Source organism: Propithecus coquereli, unplaced genomic scaffold (assembly GCF_000956105.1).
Source record: "Propithecus coquereli isolate 6110/MARCELLA unplaced genomic scaffold, Pcoq_1.0 Scaffold14, whole genome shotgun sequence".
Taxonomy (NCBI): domain Eukaryota; kingdom Metazoa; phylum Chordata; class Mammalia; order Primates; family Indriidae; genus Propithecus; species Propithecus coquereli.
In genome coordinates, this window is record NW_012138302.1 from 1,711,704 (window position 1) to 1,728,214 (window position 16,511).

The 16,511-nt window shown below is 41.8% G+C and overlaps 1 protein-coding gene across 3 annotated transcripts in view; it reads left to right on the plus strand.

Moving 5' to 3' along the window:
• Nucleotides 1-11,721: 11,721 nt before the first annotated feature.
• Nucleotides 11,722-16,511, plus strand: part of KCNMB3 (potassium channel subfamily M regulatory beta subunit 3) — a 13,353-nt gene continuing 8,563 nt past the window's right edge. The window contains exons 1-2 of one of the 3 annotated variants that reach the window (XM_012639414.1): nucleotides 11,722-12,143; nucleotides 15,941-16,132. In XM_012639414.1, the coding sequence (XP_012494868.1) occupies nucleotides 12,082-12,143; nucleotides 15,941-16,132 (254 nt within the window). In that variant the 5' untranslated portion in view covers nucleotides 11,722-12,081. Of the gene's footprint in view, nucleotides 12,144-15,914; nucleotides 16,133-16,511 lie in introns of those variants that run through there. The other 2 variants (XM_012639413.1, XR_001137256.1) reach the window with 2 other exon arrangements.

Genomic DNA, 16,511 nt, shown 5'->3' on the forward strand with positions numbered 1-16,511 from the left:
TGGTGATGAGCTATTGTCCTGATTCCTAACTATTGGCTACAGGTTGGATGCCCCAGAGCATTGCTCTGCTAGACTACTGCATGTCTGGGGGCCACTGGGCTTGCCTCTTCCCAGACTCTTAGACCCCGCTTCCCCGGCTTGCGTGGCTTTGCCGTAGTTATCAGGTCTCCTCTTGTTCCCCTTGCTGCCCAAACTCTTTCCCACCTCAGAGCCTTTGCATTGCCTGTGCGCACTGCCTGCAATACTCTGCTCCCTGGCTTGGGTCCTTTCCTTGCCATTTGGGTGCCAGCTTATGTGCCATGTTCCTATCTAAGGTTGCCTGCCCTCTTTCCATCTCTTTCTGTGTCATCACCCCATCTCTCTTCCTTCACCACATGAATCTCTTTGGATTTATTTTATTTGTGTCCTTGTTTCTTATCCATCTCCTCACTAGAATGAAAGCTCCTGAAAGGCAGGGCCTGCCCCACTATGCTCGCTGTTCTATTAAGGGCCTAGAAGAGTGCCTGCTACCCAGTGGGTGCTCAACTGACTATTTATGGAATGTGCGAAATGATCTGGATTGCTTTGACCACGCCATGTCTGGTCTAACCCAAGGAAGAGAAGATAGGATGGATTTTGTGCAGGCTGAATTGGAGGGCTGTCCACTTGAGCCGTCCAGCTCCCTTTGCTGGAATTTTCCACCTCGTCTCTCTCCTACTTTCAGCTTAGGAGACATCGCTCAAGAATCTTCCCTTGCTCTAACCCCCCAAACAGTACCAGGCATCCTTTCTTCTTTGCTCTGGTAAAACCTCTTTCCAATCTTAAATTATTCACTTGTCATACAGCACTGTACATTTATTTGTTTGCTTACCTGTCTTTCTTTTCAGTTAGATCGTGAGCTTTTGCCGGCAGGAATTCTGTGGGTTTTGTTGTTATTATTGTAATCTCTGGTATCTAGTACAGAGTTACAGTTCAATTCCACAATTATTTGTGTGGGGATATGCAAGTTGAGTGCATTAATAAACTAGATGTGTGAGTCTGATATACAAGACACAGGTCAGGCTTAGTGATGCAATAATAAAACTAATTGATTTAGCAGCCATTTATCCCAAAACTATGTTACTGAAGAAAGAAGCTTTTGAAACTTTGGCTAGTCATTTGCAAAAGAGCTCATGTCATCGTTTTTGTGTCATATTCCTAAGTTCATCTGAGCCATCCTCCTGAGTCACAAGCCTGTGTTTACTAGGCTGGAAGTCCAAAGAGTTTTGTATCCTGACCACTCAGGATAACTTCAGATTCGTGGTTCTGACATTTTCAGCTCTGGAATAACTCTATTTTCATCTAACCTGAGTTATAGTCGTGAGCTCCTGTGAAACCAGCTTCATTAATCATAGAAGTGTCTGTACTGGGGATGGTGTCTACCTCATCTTGCCCATGTGCAGATTTAGTGACACACGACATGAGGGTTAACTCAGCCTCATTCTATTCACTTTCAATTCATTGATGATTTTATTCCACACATCCCTTGTGTTATCACTGTGGCCACTGTGTTATCATAGATTTGAAATTCAAGGACACAATTCATTTGGTAATTTTATGTAATGCCATTCCTGAGATGAAATTTTAATTGTGAAAGAAAATTAGTTATGTATTCAACAACCATTTGAAAATTATGTGTTACATTCCAAGCATGGTGATAGGAGCTGAGGACAAGGATGAGTAAGAAAACGTCCTTGTCTTTGAGGATCTGATAGTCAAGGGTGATGCAAGACAAAATTTGGAAAACATTACTTGAAAAGACAATATTAATAATGTTCACTTGGTACCTGTTTTTACTGAGCCCTGTGCTTCATCCTGTGTTAGGCGGAAGGATTACAGTGGAGAACAAACAGATACAGTCCCATACTCCTGAGGCTTGTAAGCCAATGAGAAAAGTAGGAGCTAAACAAAGTAATTACAAGCAAGGAAAGTCTCAGAAAGGAGCCTGAAGGGTATTATTACATATAGGGTAGGGTGGTTAAAAAGAACAATAATTAACATTCTTTTAGCCCATGCCATGGACCAAACATTGGGCTAAAGGCTTCGCAGTCATTATTACACTTAAACAAAGCCAAGTAAGGCATATGCTAATGTGCCTTTTGCATTTCTGAGTGTTGGGCGTAGCAATAGGGTATTTCCCAAATGAAATTGACCACAGGATTGTTTTTTCACAAAATATCCCTTCAGTTCTTTGGTGGTTTCAGCAAGGCTGCCATGAAGCATGGGGAGCCAGTGGAGGGGTGTTCTGATGGGGAAGGATATGGGGAGGTTTAATTTTTCAAATGATAGAAAACATTTACTCTGAGATCCTGGTGATTCAAAAATTGCCAGAAACTTTAGAAAGGGTTTAAGTATCCTCAGCTTTGCCAGTGCATAAGAATTACCTTTACTTTTCAAAACACCTGCTTATCAAATCTAAGTTTCCTGAAGAATAGTCTGAATTTTTTAAAAGGTGCAGATACCTAGGAAAATGGTAACACGGGTTATCTCTGGGGAAGGGGACTAGGTGGCTGGGCATCAGGGACAGGAGGAAGACTCTTCACTGTAAAATGGTGAACTGTGATTAAATGTTACCTATTAAAAAATAAATGTGTAATTTTTTTTTTGATACAGCATCTTGCTCTTTCACTTAAGCTAGAGTGTAGTGGTAAGATTGTAGCTCACAGCAACCTCAAACCTCTGGGCTCAAGCAATCCTCCTGCCTCAGCCTCCCAAGTGGCTGGGACTACAGGTGAGTGCCACCACACCCAGCTAATTTTTATTTTATGTTATTTTTTTATTTCAGCATATTATGGGGGTACAGATGTTTAGGTTACATATGTTGCTCTTGCCCCCCACCGCCAAGTCCGAGCTTCAAGCATGTCCATCCCCTGGATGGTGTGCATTGCACTCTTTGTGTATGCATATACCCGTCCCCTCCTCCCCCCTCCTCCCTACCCCCTGCCCAACATCCAATAAATGTTATTCTTATATGTGTACTTATGTGTTAATCAGTTAATACCAATTTGATGGTGAGTACATATGGTGCTTGTTTTTCCATTCTTGGGATACTTCACTTAGTAGAATGTGTTCCAACTTTTTCCAGGAGAATACAAGAGGTGCTATATCACCATTGTTTCTTAAAGCTGAATAGTACTCCATGGTATACATATAGCACATTTTATTAATCCACTCATGTATTGATGGACACTTGGGTTGTTTTTTATTTTTTGTAGAGACAAGGTCTCACTATGTTGCCCAGGCTGGTCTCAAACTCCTGGCCTCAAGCAATCCTCCAGCCTCTGCCTCCCAAAGCACTGAGGTTACAGGTTTGAGCCACCATGTCCCACCAAAATAAATGTGTAAATTAAAAAACAAAAACAAAAAACCTCTTTGGGTGATCCAGATATAGCCAGGATTGAGAACCACTGGTACAGTTAGTTAATGAATTAAAAACAAAATAATGTGAAACAAGTAATTAAAATTTTCTATTTAAGGGGGGAGGATGAAAGAGGGGTGAGGGAAGAAAAATTGTCCATCAGGTACAATACACACTATTTGGATGACAGAAACACTAAAAGCACTGACTTCATCACTTTACAATTCATCTGTGAAACAAAAAACCACTTGTACCCCCCTAAATCTATTGAAATAAATTTTTAAAAAATGAACCCCAAAAGAAAGATGTGCTAGAATAGATTTGATCATTGGGAGGTTATTAACCTTAAAGAAAGCAACTTTCCAGTGATGGGGTAGAGAAGTCAGATCACAGGGGGTTAAGGAGACAGGAAAGGGGGGGGAAGCAGAGATGCAAGCTATTCTCTGGTGGGCAGCTCGCAAGGGGCCTGTCTAAACTGATCCCTCCACTTGCGAACTGTGGGACTTGGGAAAGTTTCTCAGTTCCCCAGATTCCTCATGGTAACATAGAATAATATTATCTGCCTTACAGGGTGGTTGGGGAAATCAAATGAAAGAGTAAATGAAGATTATAAACACACACACACACACACACACACACACACACACACACACAGTGCTTAGCATAGTGCCTGGTGCAAAGTGAGCAGATAGGATAGAAGATGTGGATGTTTTTGAGAGGAGAAGATGGAAGTTATAGATGAATACCCTGTAGACGGAGGGAAGGGAGGGGAGGAAAAGTACAGAAACTTCTTTTTGGCTAGGGGCAGAACACTTTCCTCTGGGAGAGAAAGGAAGGGGAGAGGTGGGCAGGTGCAGAGGCTGTGTGGCAAAACGAACATTTTGGGAGAGAGGAAGGGAGCTGAAGAGCTTGGGTAAGAAACCTCACTCCTCTGTGAAGAAAGAGGCGAGGTTGAAACTATAGCACATAAAATGTTTCAAATATTCATAGTATTTGATGAAAAGAAACAATATTTTTAGGCTAAAATAAATTGGTGCCAGTACTTATATTTGGATAAAAATGCGTTCAACTTGTCTGCTGTGTCACCTTCCTGCTTCTCTACTTTCTACTTCATTATCTCTGGCACAAATAGCTTGAAGGTGCATTTATTCATTCAAGCCTTTCGTTTGAGCCTCCTGTGGGCAGGTACTAGAAGACCAGGGAGGTTGACACATTGGTGACGGGACAGGATTTTTGGGTTGTGGGGAAGAAAAGCACAGCTTACCTCTTCTTGTATATGACCCTAGAAATGCAGAGAAGCCTGGATATTTCCAGAGCAGGAATTGTGTGGTTTTCTCTGCACAGTCATGTTGAAACCTACTTATTCCCCCAAATGAACTGATTGAGATGAAACTATGGATTCACTTAAGTAGACATGTTTCATTTGGCTCAAGAAAGATGCTGGCACATTGTATACGCTATATCAAAAAGCCTGGAAAAGAATATGTTGAGTCAAGTTTAAAAAAAATCCTAAACTGTAATTGTCTAGTTTTTTAGCAATGAGACAGTAGCATTCAATCCCTTCAGCCACAGTGCCCACTTCGTAGCAATCACTTTACAATTCTGAAATGAAGTTCATAGACAGTATAACTTTCCTACATACATTTAAAAATAATATAATACCATAACTATAGGATATAGGAGAAGTTCAAGTTAAGTAATTTATCATGAATGTCATTCTCCACGTGAATATTTGAGCATGGCTGTATCAGTAGTACAACTCAGATACTGACATTGAAATGAATAAACACTGTGGATATTACAGCAGAAAACAGGCCAATTTTGGTGTGTTATTGTGTTGGCAACTCAAGTACTATGACTAGCTTTGCTGCTGGTAATGTGGTTTTCTAAAATGGTGAAGAACTTTTGCTAAAGTACACATTTATCTCTATTTACACAGTAGATGCATTTTGGGAAATTCGGTGGATATTGAAAAAGTGCAAAAGATACTCAAACACAAGGTACTTTGTATTTATATGTAAAATGGAATTGGGTTCTAGCTCAGATTATGATAAATAGCCTTTTAATCTACATGAATTTCCAGTGAGGCATGAAAAGTTCCGTGGCGTTTCAGCAATTTTTTGTTGCGTGGGGCTTCCCTGCGAACTCCTTAAATGCCTGGCAATGCCCCTCGAGTCGTGGTGACAACCAAGAAACACTCCCACAGATTTCCAAAATGTCCACCAGGGGGTGGTACCATCCCTTTTGAGAATCTCTGGAGTGAAATGTTTGAATGAAATTGAACTCTGCTATGAGAGGCTCACTAAGTGCTTGTTGAATAGAATGGTTAAGAATCTTGCTGATCTTCACAGCCATCATTTTGAATTTTGATTCACAGTGTGGGGAGTCTGCAGATATAAATGGGAGATCGAGCCCCGGACAGCCTAATGGTTCAATTGGTCCAGCCTACCCCAATTTGTTGCAAGTTGCTGTATCCAGCCTATTCAATCATGCAGGGACTATTTATGGAGCATTTGTACTAGGCACTGTAGTAGGAGCTAGCGATACAGTAATGAATGAAAAAGACACAGATTCAGGCCTTCATGAAGCTACAACTTCGAGCTTAGCAGGAGATGACAGAGGGGTCTACCATGGGGCCAGGAGCATACTAACCATGAGTTTGTCTTACCCGAAACAAGAGAGTTACCTGAATCACTACTGACCCCAGCAACTCTCCTGGGATTTTATTTTAAAAATTAAGTACATGTATGTTCATATTTCTTTTTTTCATTTTCTCCTCAGAAGGAGAAATAGCAACAAAACAAAATAAAACAAAACTTGTAGTTGATTGAGCATTCGGGTTATTGGGATTTTTGTTAACAGGGGTTATTCTATTAAGGATGTGTTAAAATTCAAAACCAGATATCATTTGCCAAGAAATAGGGACTTCATCAAGTCTGGAACAAGAATTTATGTAAAAGTAATCAAGACATCCAGACTTATCAAAAGTTATGAACATCCTGTCTGTATGACAACTGGGCCAACAACATACCTGGGGCAAAGGGGTACCTTCCTTTAAGCCTTGAGAATAAGTCACTTACAAAAGTAAGCCCAAGCCACTGAGTGAGGAGGCAGAATATTATTGTCAGTAAAAGCACGGGCTTTTTTTCCAGAATTTTATGAGGGTACACATGTTTTGGTTACGTGAATTACTTTTGTACAGTTTGACTCAAGATTATAAGTGTATCCATTACCCAGATAGTGTGCATTGTACCGTTGGGTATGAATTTATCCATCCTTTCTTTGCCCCTCCCACCTACTTGATTTCCATCGAATTTTACTACCATATGTGCACATGAGTGTTGATCATTTAGTTCTAATTTAATAGTGAGTACACGTGGTGTTTGTTTTTCCATTCTTCTGATACTTCACTTAGGAGGACGGTCTCCAGTTCCATCCAGGTTGTTACAAAAGGTATTAGTTCACCATTTTTTTTATGGCTGAGTAGTACTCCATAGTATACATATACCACATTTTATTAATCCACTCATGTATTGGTGGACACTTGGGTTGTTTCCACATCTTTGCAATTGTGAATTGTGCTGCTGTAAATATTTGAGTGGAGGTGTCTTTTTTATAGAATATCTTTTTTTCCTTTGGGTAGATGCCCAGTAGTGGGATTGCTGGATCACATGGTAGTTTTTGAGTTCTTTGAGGTATCTACATATTACTTTCCATAGGGGTTGTACTAGGTTTGCAGTCCCATCAGCAGTGTATGAGTGCTCCCATCTCTCTGCATCCACGCCAGCATTTGTTGTTTGGGGACTCTTTTATAAAAGCCATTCTCACTGGAGTAAGGTGATATCTCATTGTGGTTTTGATTTGCATTTCCCTGATGATTAGAGATGTCGAACATTTTTTCATAAAGCATGGACTTTTGAATCTGATCTGTTCTAGAGCCCTGGACCTGCTGCCCCTATTGCTTTGTGATTTTGTGCAAGTTACTCAGCCTCTCCAGTCATCTGTGTGCTCATCTGCAGAATAAGTAAAGTACTTACCTCCTTGAGTTACATGACTGAAGGACATATTCTTCCCATAGCACAAGCACGATGGCTGACACACAGTTGCTCACGGCACCCAGGTTATCATTACTTGTCTAGGAAGAGTGTGGTTGGGGTGTAGTGGTTGGATTTTCTTCTCTTCTTTCTAGATGAGCATTGCCTCTCGGCAGCTGACAGGGGAGTTCTGGCATTATGTAACTCCAGGAGAGAAAATATCTGGTCCTTGCAAGCAAACTTATGGTTTTACACACTCTCTTGGATCTTAAAGGCACATTAAATCATCTGCTGCAACTCCCGTATTGCACAGAGAAATAAGCTAAGTTCCAGCGAGGCAGCATGATTTGCGATTAGAAATGGTGCTAAGTTTTCCAAGGCCAGGCCTCCAAGGCCTATTTAATGCATAATGTGACCCAGTGTTTCCCAGAGAATGAATGATCCCATATTAGGATCATACAAAGGGATTTTTAAAATGCAGGTGCTTGAATCCTATACCAAAACTATTTTATCAGAACCTCTAGAGATGGGACCTGGGAATCTGTATTTAATAGAGGGTCACGCTTGAATTCAAGTACCACTTATGTAGTAAACAATTACCTTACAGTATTATAAAATTTGTCTGTGCCACCTGGTAAGGATTTCAAACAAGATCATAAATGGAGGGCTGTTGAACTATCTAACAATTTCAGCAATTTTTTCTATTAGTTTCTGCCTCAATTATCCATTGAGTTGCCTGTATACCGGGATAGGCCCAGTTCTATGGCTCTTGTGAGGTTGTGTAAGTCAGTGTAGTTCTCTTCTCTTCAAAAAGCCCAAAAAGTGAATTAACGTATGTGTAGGCTTAGAACGGTGCCTACCTCATACTAAATGCTCAATAAATGTTATCCATTAGTGCTGTTACTCAGAGCAGGAAAACCATATGTATAGAAGTGGTGCTGGTTTCTCTGACATAAGCCTAGTTCATGGGGTCAGGTGTCCATTTGTTTAGCAAAGATGGCTGGAGATAACGATTAAGAGAAAGAAAAAGGAAGAGTCCATCTAAGACTCCAGAATTGTGTGACAGATCATACTTCTTTGTTTTTTGTTTGTTTGTTTGTTTTTTCCCTGCAAAGAGAATGTAAGATTGGATGTGACTTTACTTTTGACAGTATAAATTGTTGCTTGCATCAGCAAAAATTCCCCATATTGTGATGATTGTTCAGTTAGGGATCTATTTATTCTCCTACACACAAATAGACAGAGTCACACAAAGAACATAGGCTGTTGTATACTTTTTAGGTTGTTCTAAATGATTTGTGCATCTCTAAATTTGAAAACACAAATATAGTTTTCATAAATGGAGAATTTCAGCTATAAACGGATTCTTAGTTGTAATAGGTAGTGTGTAATTGAGAGAACGTGAAAAAGAATGAGAAAGTAGTTTCTCTAGCATAGTGAAAGGGAGAGAGGGTTCTTTTTTTCCCTTGAGTAAAGCATCTATTAAATGCAAAATAAATAACTGTGGGCTCTGGGACCAAGAATCCACAATGACAGCATTTTGCAATAATGGCCTCTTTCATATATAGATCTCATAACAGTTTATGGACACTAAGTTTTATCATGCTCATACGGCTCACACTGGGTTTTTATTCACTCCTTTTTTATTGAGGAAAAGCAGGGCAGGGAATTTTTAAAGAGTTACTTGAAGTTACAAAGCTAGGATTTGAACCCAGTACCCAAAGCCTTTGGGCCAGATTAGGAGGAGGCCCACAAGGCAGGCTTGACAGTTCATTCACAATTTCTGTTTTGTGGAGCAGGCAGTGATCTCCAGCAACTCAGAGGAAGAGGTAACCTAGGAGCTCAGGGAAGGTCTAGGGGACCAGAGATCCTGATGTACAGCACCCGGCCAGATGGAATATGAAATCACCACATTCCATCTGGCTCAGCCTTGCCATGTTCCTGCATGGACACATTGAGATTGCAATTCACATCATGCACTCTAGGTTCTTCTTGGGAGGTATGCTGTGAGTCCTGAATGGAGTATGTGTGTGTAGGGGGCTTGGCTCTCAGGGCAAGAGGGGAGTGGGTGTGGTATTTGTGGACAGAGAGGCCAGTAGTTACCAAGTGAAGGGACATCAGGAAACAAACCAAAGAGCAGAAAGTTATGTTACTCTTATCAAACAGGAAGAAAGAACAAAGCACAGGCTAGCTCTGAGATCATCTAAGATGGCCATTTGTGACAGCTACACCTAAGATATAACCAGGCTCAAAATTGTCCAGGACCCAAAACAAATCTGTCAGAGCCTATCAGAACTCTTGAATCAGAACTAAAAATAACCCATTTTTTCTATTCATATCTTTTAAAGATTGTACGTATTTTTTTATTATTTATTTATTTATTTTTTTGAGACAGAGTCTCACTGTGTTGCCTGGACTAGAGTGTCGTGGCATCATCCTAGCTCACAGCAACCTCAAACTCCTGGGCTCAAGCGATCCTCCTGCCTCAGCCTCCCAAGTAGCTGGGACTACAGGCATGCGCCACCATGCCCGGCTAATTTTTTCTTTTTCTATGTATTTTTAGTTGTCCGATTAATTTCTTTCTATTTTAGTAGAGACGGGGTCTTGCTCTTGCTCAGGCTGGTTTCAAACTCCTGAGTTCAAACAATCCACCTGCCTTGGCCTCCCAGTGTGCTAGGATTACAGGCGTGAGCCACTGCGCCTGGCCTATTTTTTTATTTTTTTAAGAGACAGGCTGGAGTGCTGTGGCATCCTCATAGCTCAGTGCAACCTCAAACTCCTGGGCTCAAGAGATCCTTCCACCTCATTTAAAAATTTTTTTTTGTAGAGATGGTATCTCACTACATTGCCCGGGCTGGTCTTGAACATAGATCCTCCTTCTTCAGCCTCCCAAAGTGTTGGGATTATAGGCATGAGCTATCATGCTCAGCCTCTTTAAATGGAAAGAGAATCGACTGGGTGTGGTGGCTCATGCCTGTAATCCTAGTACTCTGGGAGGCCGAGGTGGGAGGATTGCTTGAGGTCAGGAGTTCGAGATCAGCCTCAGCAACAATGAGACCCTGTCTGTACTAAAAATAGAAAGAAATTACCCGGGCAACTAAAAATAGAAAAAATTAGCCAGGCGTGGTGGTGTGTGCCTGTAGTCCCAGTTACTCGGGAGGCTGAGGCAAGAGGATCACTTGAGCCTAGGAGTTGGAGGTTGCTGTGAGCTAGGCTGATGCCACGGTACTCTAGCCTGTGTAACAGAGCAAGACTCTGTCTCAAAAATAAATAAATAAATAAATACACAAATACATAAAAAATAAAAATAAATGGAACTAGAATCATAGTGGGAATTACCAGAAAGCTCCAGTAAAGGCAGATGCAAGTTTTGGGTGCCAAGGAAGGGTCTCATAGTCTCAAAAATTACCATATTTCTGAGGTTAAATTAATTACATAACAGTAGCAGCAAATCATTCACTTCTTTAAAGATTTACATACTAAGTTGCAAGGGGAATTTATTAGCACATCTAAATCTGAAAAGGAAAAGTTATCATATATTTACAAGGCTAAGTTGGAAGTAGGAGGCAGAAGGAAAAAAATCCTAGTTGCTATCAGTTTTTATTCCAAATTGCATTAGTTCACTAAAAACAAATATTTTAGAAAGAATGTAGTCCCTAACTCTAATAGAAAAATAATACAAACCAGAAGTATATAAATACATATTTTTTATTAAACAATATTAACGTGGCTGCAAATAACAGTTTATATAGCTATATATACATGGATATTTATAGATGAGATTATGCTTATATTCTTGCTCACACCAACATTTTGAAAAATGTTAAGGTAATTTTGCCTTGACTAAAAAACATACAGCAGAATCGGTCTATTTGGCATTCTATTACCCCATCTACAGGTGCCTGTAGCAATGTGTGGTACTATAATATAATGATGTTCATAATTTGGGAGTATCAAAAGATCCTCAAATGTCTTTTAGGTCATCAAAGAAAGATAAAATAATATTTGATACAGTTTCAAAAATTTTGAGATAGTTTTAATGGTGAGTTATTTTGTGGGCCTTTGAGTCTCGAAAAATTGGGAAGTCACTTATGGCATAAAAGCTAATTCTCTTAATTGGAACATGCAATTAACCAGAAAAGCCCATTCTCTGAGCTTGCACTCTAACAGACAATTTGCGGAAGAGGAAACGTGGCCAAGGCAAAACGTTTCCTCTTCTTATAAAGCTTGAACTGAGTATGTCCCTCACCAATTACAGAGGGTCCCCTGGGCCTCAGAACTTTCCACAAGCCTTTAGGTCTCTATGGCGATGCACTCGATTGCTGCAGCGGAAACGCAGGCGATAAGGTGGCGGCAGGCACCGGACAACGACAGGGGAGAAGCTTGGGCTGCAGAAGACCAGGCAGGTCCTTCTCCAGCGTCTAGGACTGACTGCTCCGCCTTGCCGGGCATCCGCAGGGCCACCCGGGCTGGCCTGCCCGGGTTCCTGCTTCTCCAGGAAAGCACGCGCCGGCCGGCAGCTCCCAGCCTGGTTCTGCTGGCTGCAGCTGCGCTGGGGCTGCGGGTCCCCCTGGGACTCCACTTCCTGGGTGCTCAAGCTTCGGCCTTCTCGCGCCCTCAGAGGGCACCACACAGCTGAACGGGGTCCATTTTGCTCAGCCCCCTAGTCTCATGCAGCCCTTCAGCATTCCGGTTCAAATTACGCTCCAGGGCAGCCGGAGGCGCCAGGGGAGGTAAGTCACCACCACGATCTCTCAGCCTAGGGGGTTAGAAGGGGGGCCATATCGAGTTTGGGGGTTGAGTGTGGTCTTTGTCCTCCAAGGATGCCCACTTGCCATGCCTCCTAGGGTACCCCGAAAGCTTCCCCAGTACTGACATCACAGGGCTACATCCTTCCTTGTTGGCTCCTCCCTCTAGGTGGCAAGTTCTTGGAGGCCAGATAGACGGGGGTGGTGAGCGTCCCTCAGCACAGTGTATACTCTCTATGTGCTCTCTCAGCTATGCCATCTGTATACTTTGTAGCTATTGTTATTAACCAACGACCTCTGCTCCTTAAAAGGGGAAGTGAGATAGATTGGTTCAGGCTCTTCTCCCTAGGGACATGCAAAGCAGAGGCACTAAGGGCCTTTAGTGAGGCGGCACTCCTGCCTATGCCGAGGTTGCGGCCGGAGGCAGTCAGAAGTGGGCACCAAAATGGAAAGAAGAGCAATGCCTGGGCGTGTTTGAGAAGCGAGATATTAAAGGTCTCCAGCTTATTCTTGGGAGGGGCGCATTTCACAGCCAAGTTCAAATCGCTGTCTGGAAACTTCCATGTTTGTTAGTGGCTCAGGTGGAGTTGGGAGCTGAGAGTGTGGAAACATTGCAGATGGTGATGGTTGCACCTTACCGACTGCTACTGTCATCTAAGTACAGTCACGGATGTTTGAGAGGAGAATGCAGGAAGAGAGTGAGATATAGGGGTTTGCATGGGGTGGGGGTTTAGAGAGGAAGTAACAAACAGACTACAGAGGAAAGAAAGAGACTCATCTGTCCTAGACATGAACTAATTCTTTTGTGAACAATTAAAGTGAATCATTGTATGGCAAAAGATCAAATGACAAACATGCACGCAAACAAGTTTTAATGCCCCGTTCATAACATAATTAACTGGATATAAAGGCAGCCGTATCGTTCTCAAAGCAATGTAGTGTAGTATCCCATTTTCATTTCTGAAATGCACAATTGTATTATTGCTCTTTCCTCTCGCCGAACTTGATGAACCATGTTGACTTTACTCAACCTTATTTTCTGTTTCAAAAGAAGTTGTTAAATAATTTTGTAATTAAAAAATGGAAGGATAAAAATCATTACCAAAGTCTCCTCTGCAACAAAAACAAATTACAGGGAAAATTAATTTAACATATCCAATGCTTAGAGGTTACATACACATGTAAAATGAGTGTCAGATGGTAACTATGAAGCTTTGATGAGCTGCAGCACCTTTCAAAGGAACACTTCTTGTATAAGTTTCGGTGTTGGAGGGAGAGGCTGCAGGCTTCTGTGGGGATCACACCCAGATGACTGTGTTCAAACTCTTTGTAATGGAGTTTGCCGCAGGCTAAGCCAGAAAGAACCTGTAGCAATGTATAGTACTTGTGTCTGTTGGGAAAGTCAGTCCTGTCTGCAGTGAAAACAGAAGAGGGGTCGATACAGCCTTGACTATGAATAAAACACCTCAAGGGAATACAGTGGGTAGCAGTAGAGATGTATTACTGGAAAAAAAGAATAAAATGTTTTATATCCATCTCATTGATGAGAGAGCAAACGAGATGGTTCTTCAGTGCTTTGAGGTCCTTGGTGTCTAAGTGTGCTTGTAAATACCACGAAGTTAATTACAGGGCTGTTTTTTTTTTTTTTTTTTGAGACAGAGTCTCACTGTGTTGTCCGGGCTAGAGTGCCGTGGTGTCATCCTAGCTCACAGCAACCTCAAACTCCTGGGCTCAAGCGATCCTCCTGCCTCAGCCTCCCAAGTAGCTGGGACTACAGGCATGCGCCACCATGCCCGGCTAATTTTTTCTATATATTTTTGGTTGTCCAATTAATTTCTTTCTATTTTTAGTAGAGACGGGGTCTCGCTTTCGAACTCCTGAGCTCAAACAATCCGCCCGCCTCGGCCTCCCAGAGTGCTAGGCTTACAGGCGTGAGCCACCGCGCCCGGCCTCCACCAGGCCTGTCTTATTCCTAAATTAGATCAGAATCAGGTTATGCCAGTTTCTTATAACATACCATTATAATTGCGTACATTAAATGAATACGTTAGAAGTGCCAGAGAGACCTCATTATAACCCTTTTCACCCATGGATTCCAAGGATATCTTACAATGAGCCTCCAAGATAACCTTATGCTACAGAGCCAGTTTCAGGGCACAAGGGAAAATGCAGGGCATTGGGTATTGGGAACTACAAAAAATATCCAGACCTTACTTTAGAGCTAAAACTCTCTCCTTAATCTACCATATTTGTTGATAAATGATAAAATATACTGGCTCAAATTTTATTAAAATTATTTTTTGTGCTCATTCTCTAAGGGTGGGATGATAGAGGATGAGCAAAATATCAAAGGGGACTAAAAATACCCAACCAGATCCTCAGTTCCCAGAGTAGTGTTAACCACAGAGTCCTGCTGTCTTCCAAGGTCAGTGCTTCCTAGTGCAGCCTCCTGGGACTGTCTGAATTGCCCAACATTCCCTCTTTCTTCATCTAAAGATGCTGCTGAGGGGAAAGGGAGGAGAGGAAAGGGGAAGGCTGTGGCATAAGGTATGAAATATGCTTTTGGAAAAAAACAACTAGTAATTCCCTTGATAGAGTTTTTGCTTGGCTTCGAAATGTAGTAAGCTTTGGCAGCTGATGGAGCCTGAGTTTCTACCATTAGAGCTGCATTTGTTTGGCTTAAGATTTCATTAATATTTTTAAAATGGAAATACCTCTGGAACTCAAATGGCTATTGAGCAGGGAACAGCAAATCAGTGACATTGACCATAGGCAGTGGTGGGACTCTGGCCAACTGGAGAACACACCCCGTCCACAGGGGCAGCCACTGTTCCTATGCAGAAATCTGGATTTTGTGATTTTTTCAAAAGTCAGAAATCATCATTTTTATGAGAAATGTCTTGATTTTTATAGTGTTAGCAACTTATCCTACATTAAAAAAAAAAAGCAGCACAGAAAAGACCAAACAAAACACATCTATGGGCTGTATGCTTTCCATGGGCCACCAGTTTGCAACCTTTGTGCTGGACCTTACCATTCACTAGGTATCCCATTCAGAAAGAACTTATCACATCCTTTGCTGGAGCAGGTTTTCAGGTAGAGCAGAGAGAGACAGAAAGAAGAAATGCAGGGACACTCATACAGAGCTGTGAGTGGACAGAGAGGAGGCAAAGAGTGGTGAGGGGAGAGAAGAAGTGGTGAAAACTGCATTCATGATTCTGAGTGGACTGGGCCATGGGCCGGAAAGCCTGGTGGTGGATATGCTGCCTTTCCAACAGGTGAATATGAAAGAACAAGTCAAATCCTACTATTTCAAGATGCTGCTAATTCCAAATGTGAACTTGTTGAGTCATTCTTTCCATATGGAATTTATAAGAGAATGTAAAAAATATTTTTAGGGGGAATGTGCAATATCCCTGAAAGATAAATAAATTTGTAACACTTATTTACATAAAACAAAAGAAAGCTACTTATAGATAATTCTTTTCTAGTCATTGATTAAACACATTTCCAAAGACTTCTACAAGGCAACATTCCTTAATCTTGTTTGTTACGTATCTTTAAAAATATTTGATAACACATAACACATCGTTCTAGTTGTTTAGATGGATAGGACTTTTTAGCGAATTCTAAACGTGGGACTTCATTGTGTTGCATCGAACCTGCTCATGACCTTCAGGTGGGAGGCAAATAGGATTATCCCTCCCTCTCCCCCCCGCCATGGCTCGGTTCCCATTTCTTCCTGAGCTTATCACAATGTCGCCTCCTCACTTTCCCCAAAGGACAGCCTTTCCTACCTCAGGGAAGAAGAAAGATACAGACTACAGTGATGGAGACCTGGCAGACGTGCATGAGAAGCTGCCATCCAGTGCTGGAGAGGACCGAGCTGTGCTGCTAGGGTTTGCAATGATGGGCTTTTCAGTCCTCATGTTCTTCTTGCTTGGAACAACCATCCTAAAGCCTTTCATGCTCAGGTAAGAAACAGAAAGGAGATCCAGAGTTTCCAATTCAGATCAGATCCAGACACAATAGTAAAGGAGAGGAGGCTGCTTTGGTTTCTCCAGTCTCGGCCATCCTGATGCGGTCTAGGACAGGGAAGATACAATACCTGGTCCTCTCTCAGTGCTGGGCGGGGCTGGGTGTGAAGGAAGAGGCGGTAAGAAAGTTGAAGATATACCTTTCTTTCCTTCTGCCCCCCATCTCATAATACACATATAACAGAATCCACAGACTAGATACTCATTAGGTCATAAATTCTCCCTTTAAAATGTACATATTCCAGGGAAGGGTTAAAACTTGTATGTGAGCACAATAAAAGTTTTTGAGTCTGAGGTTTTTGAGTTTGATGATGTA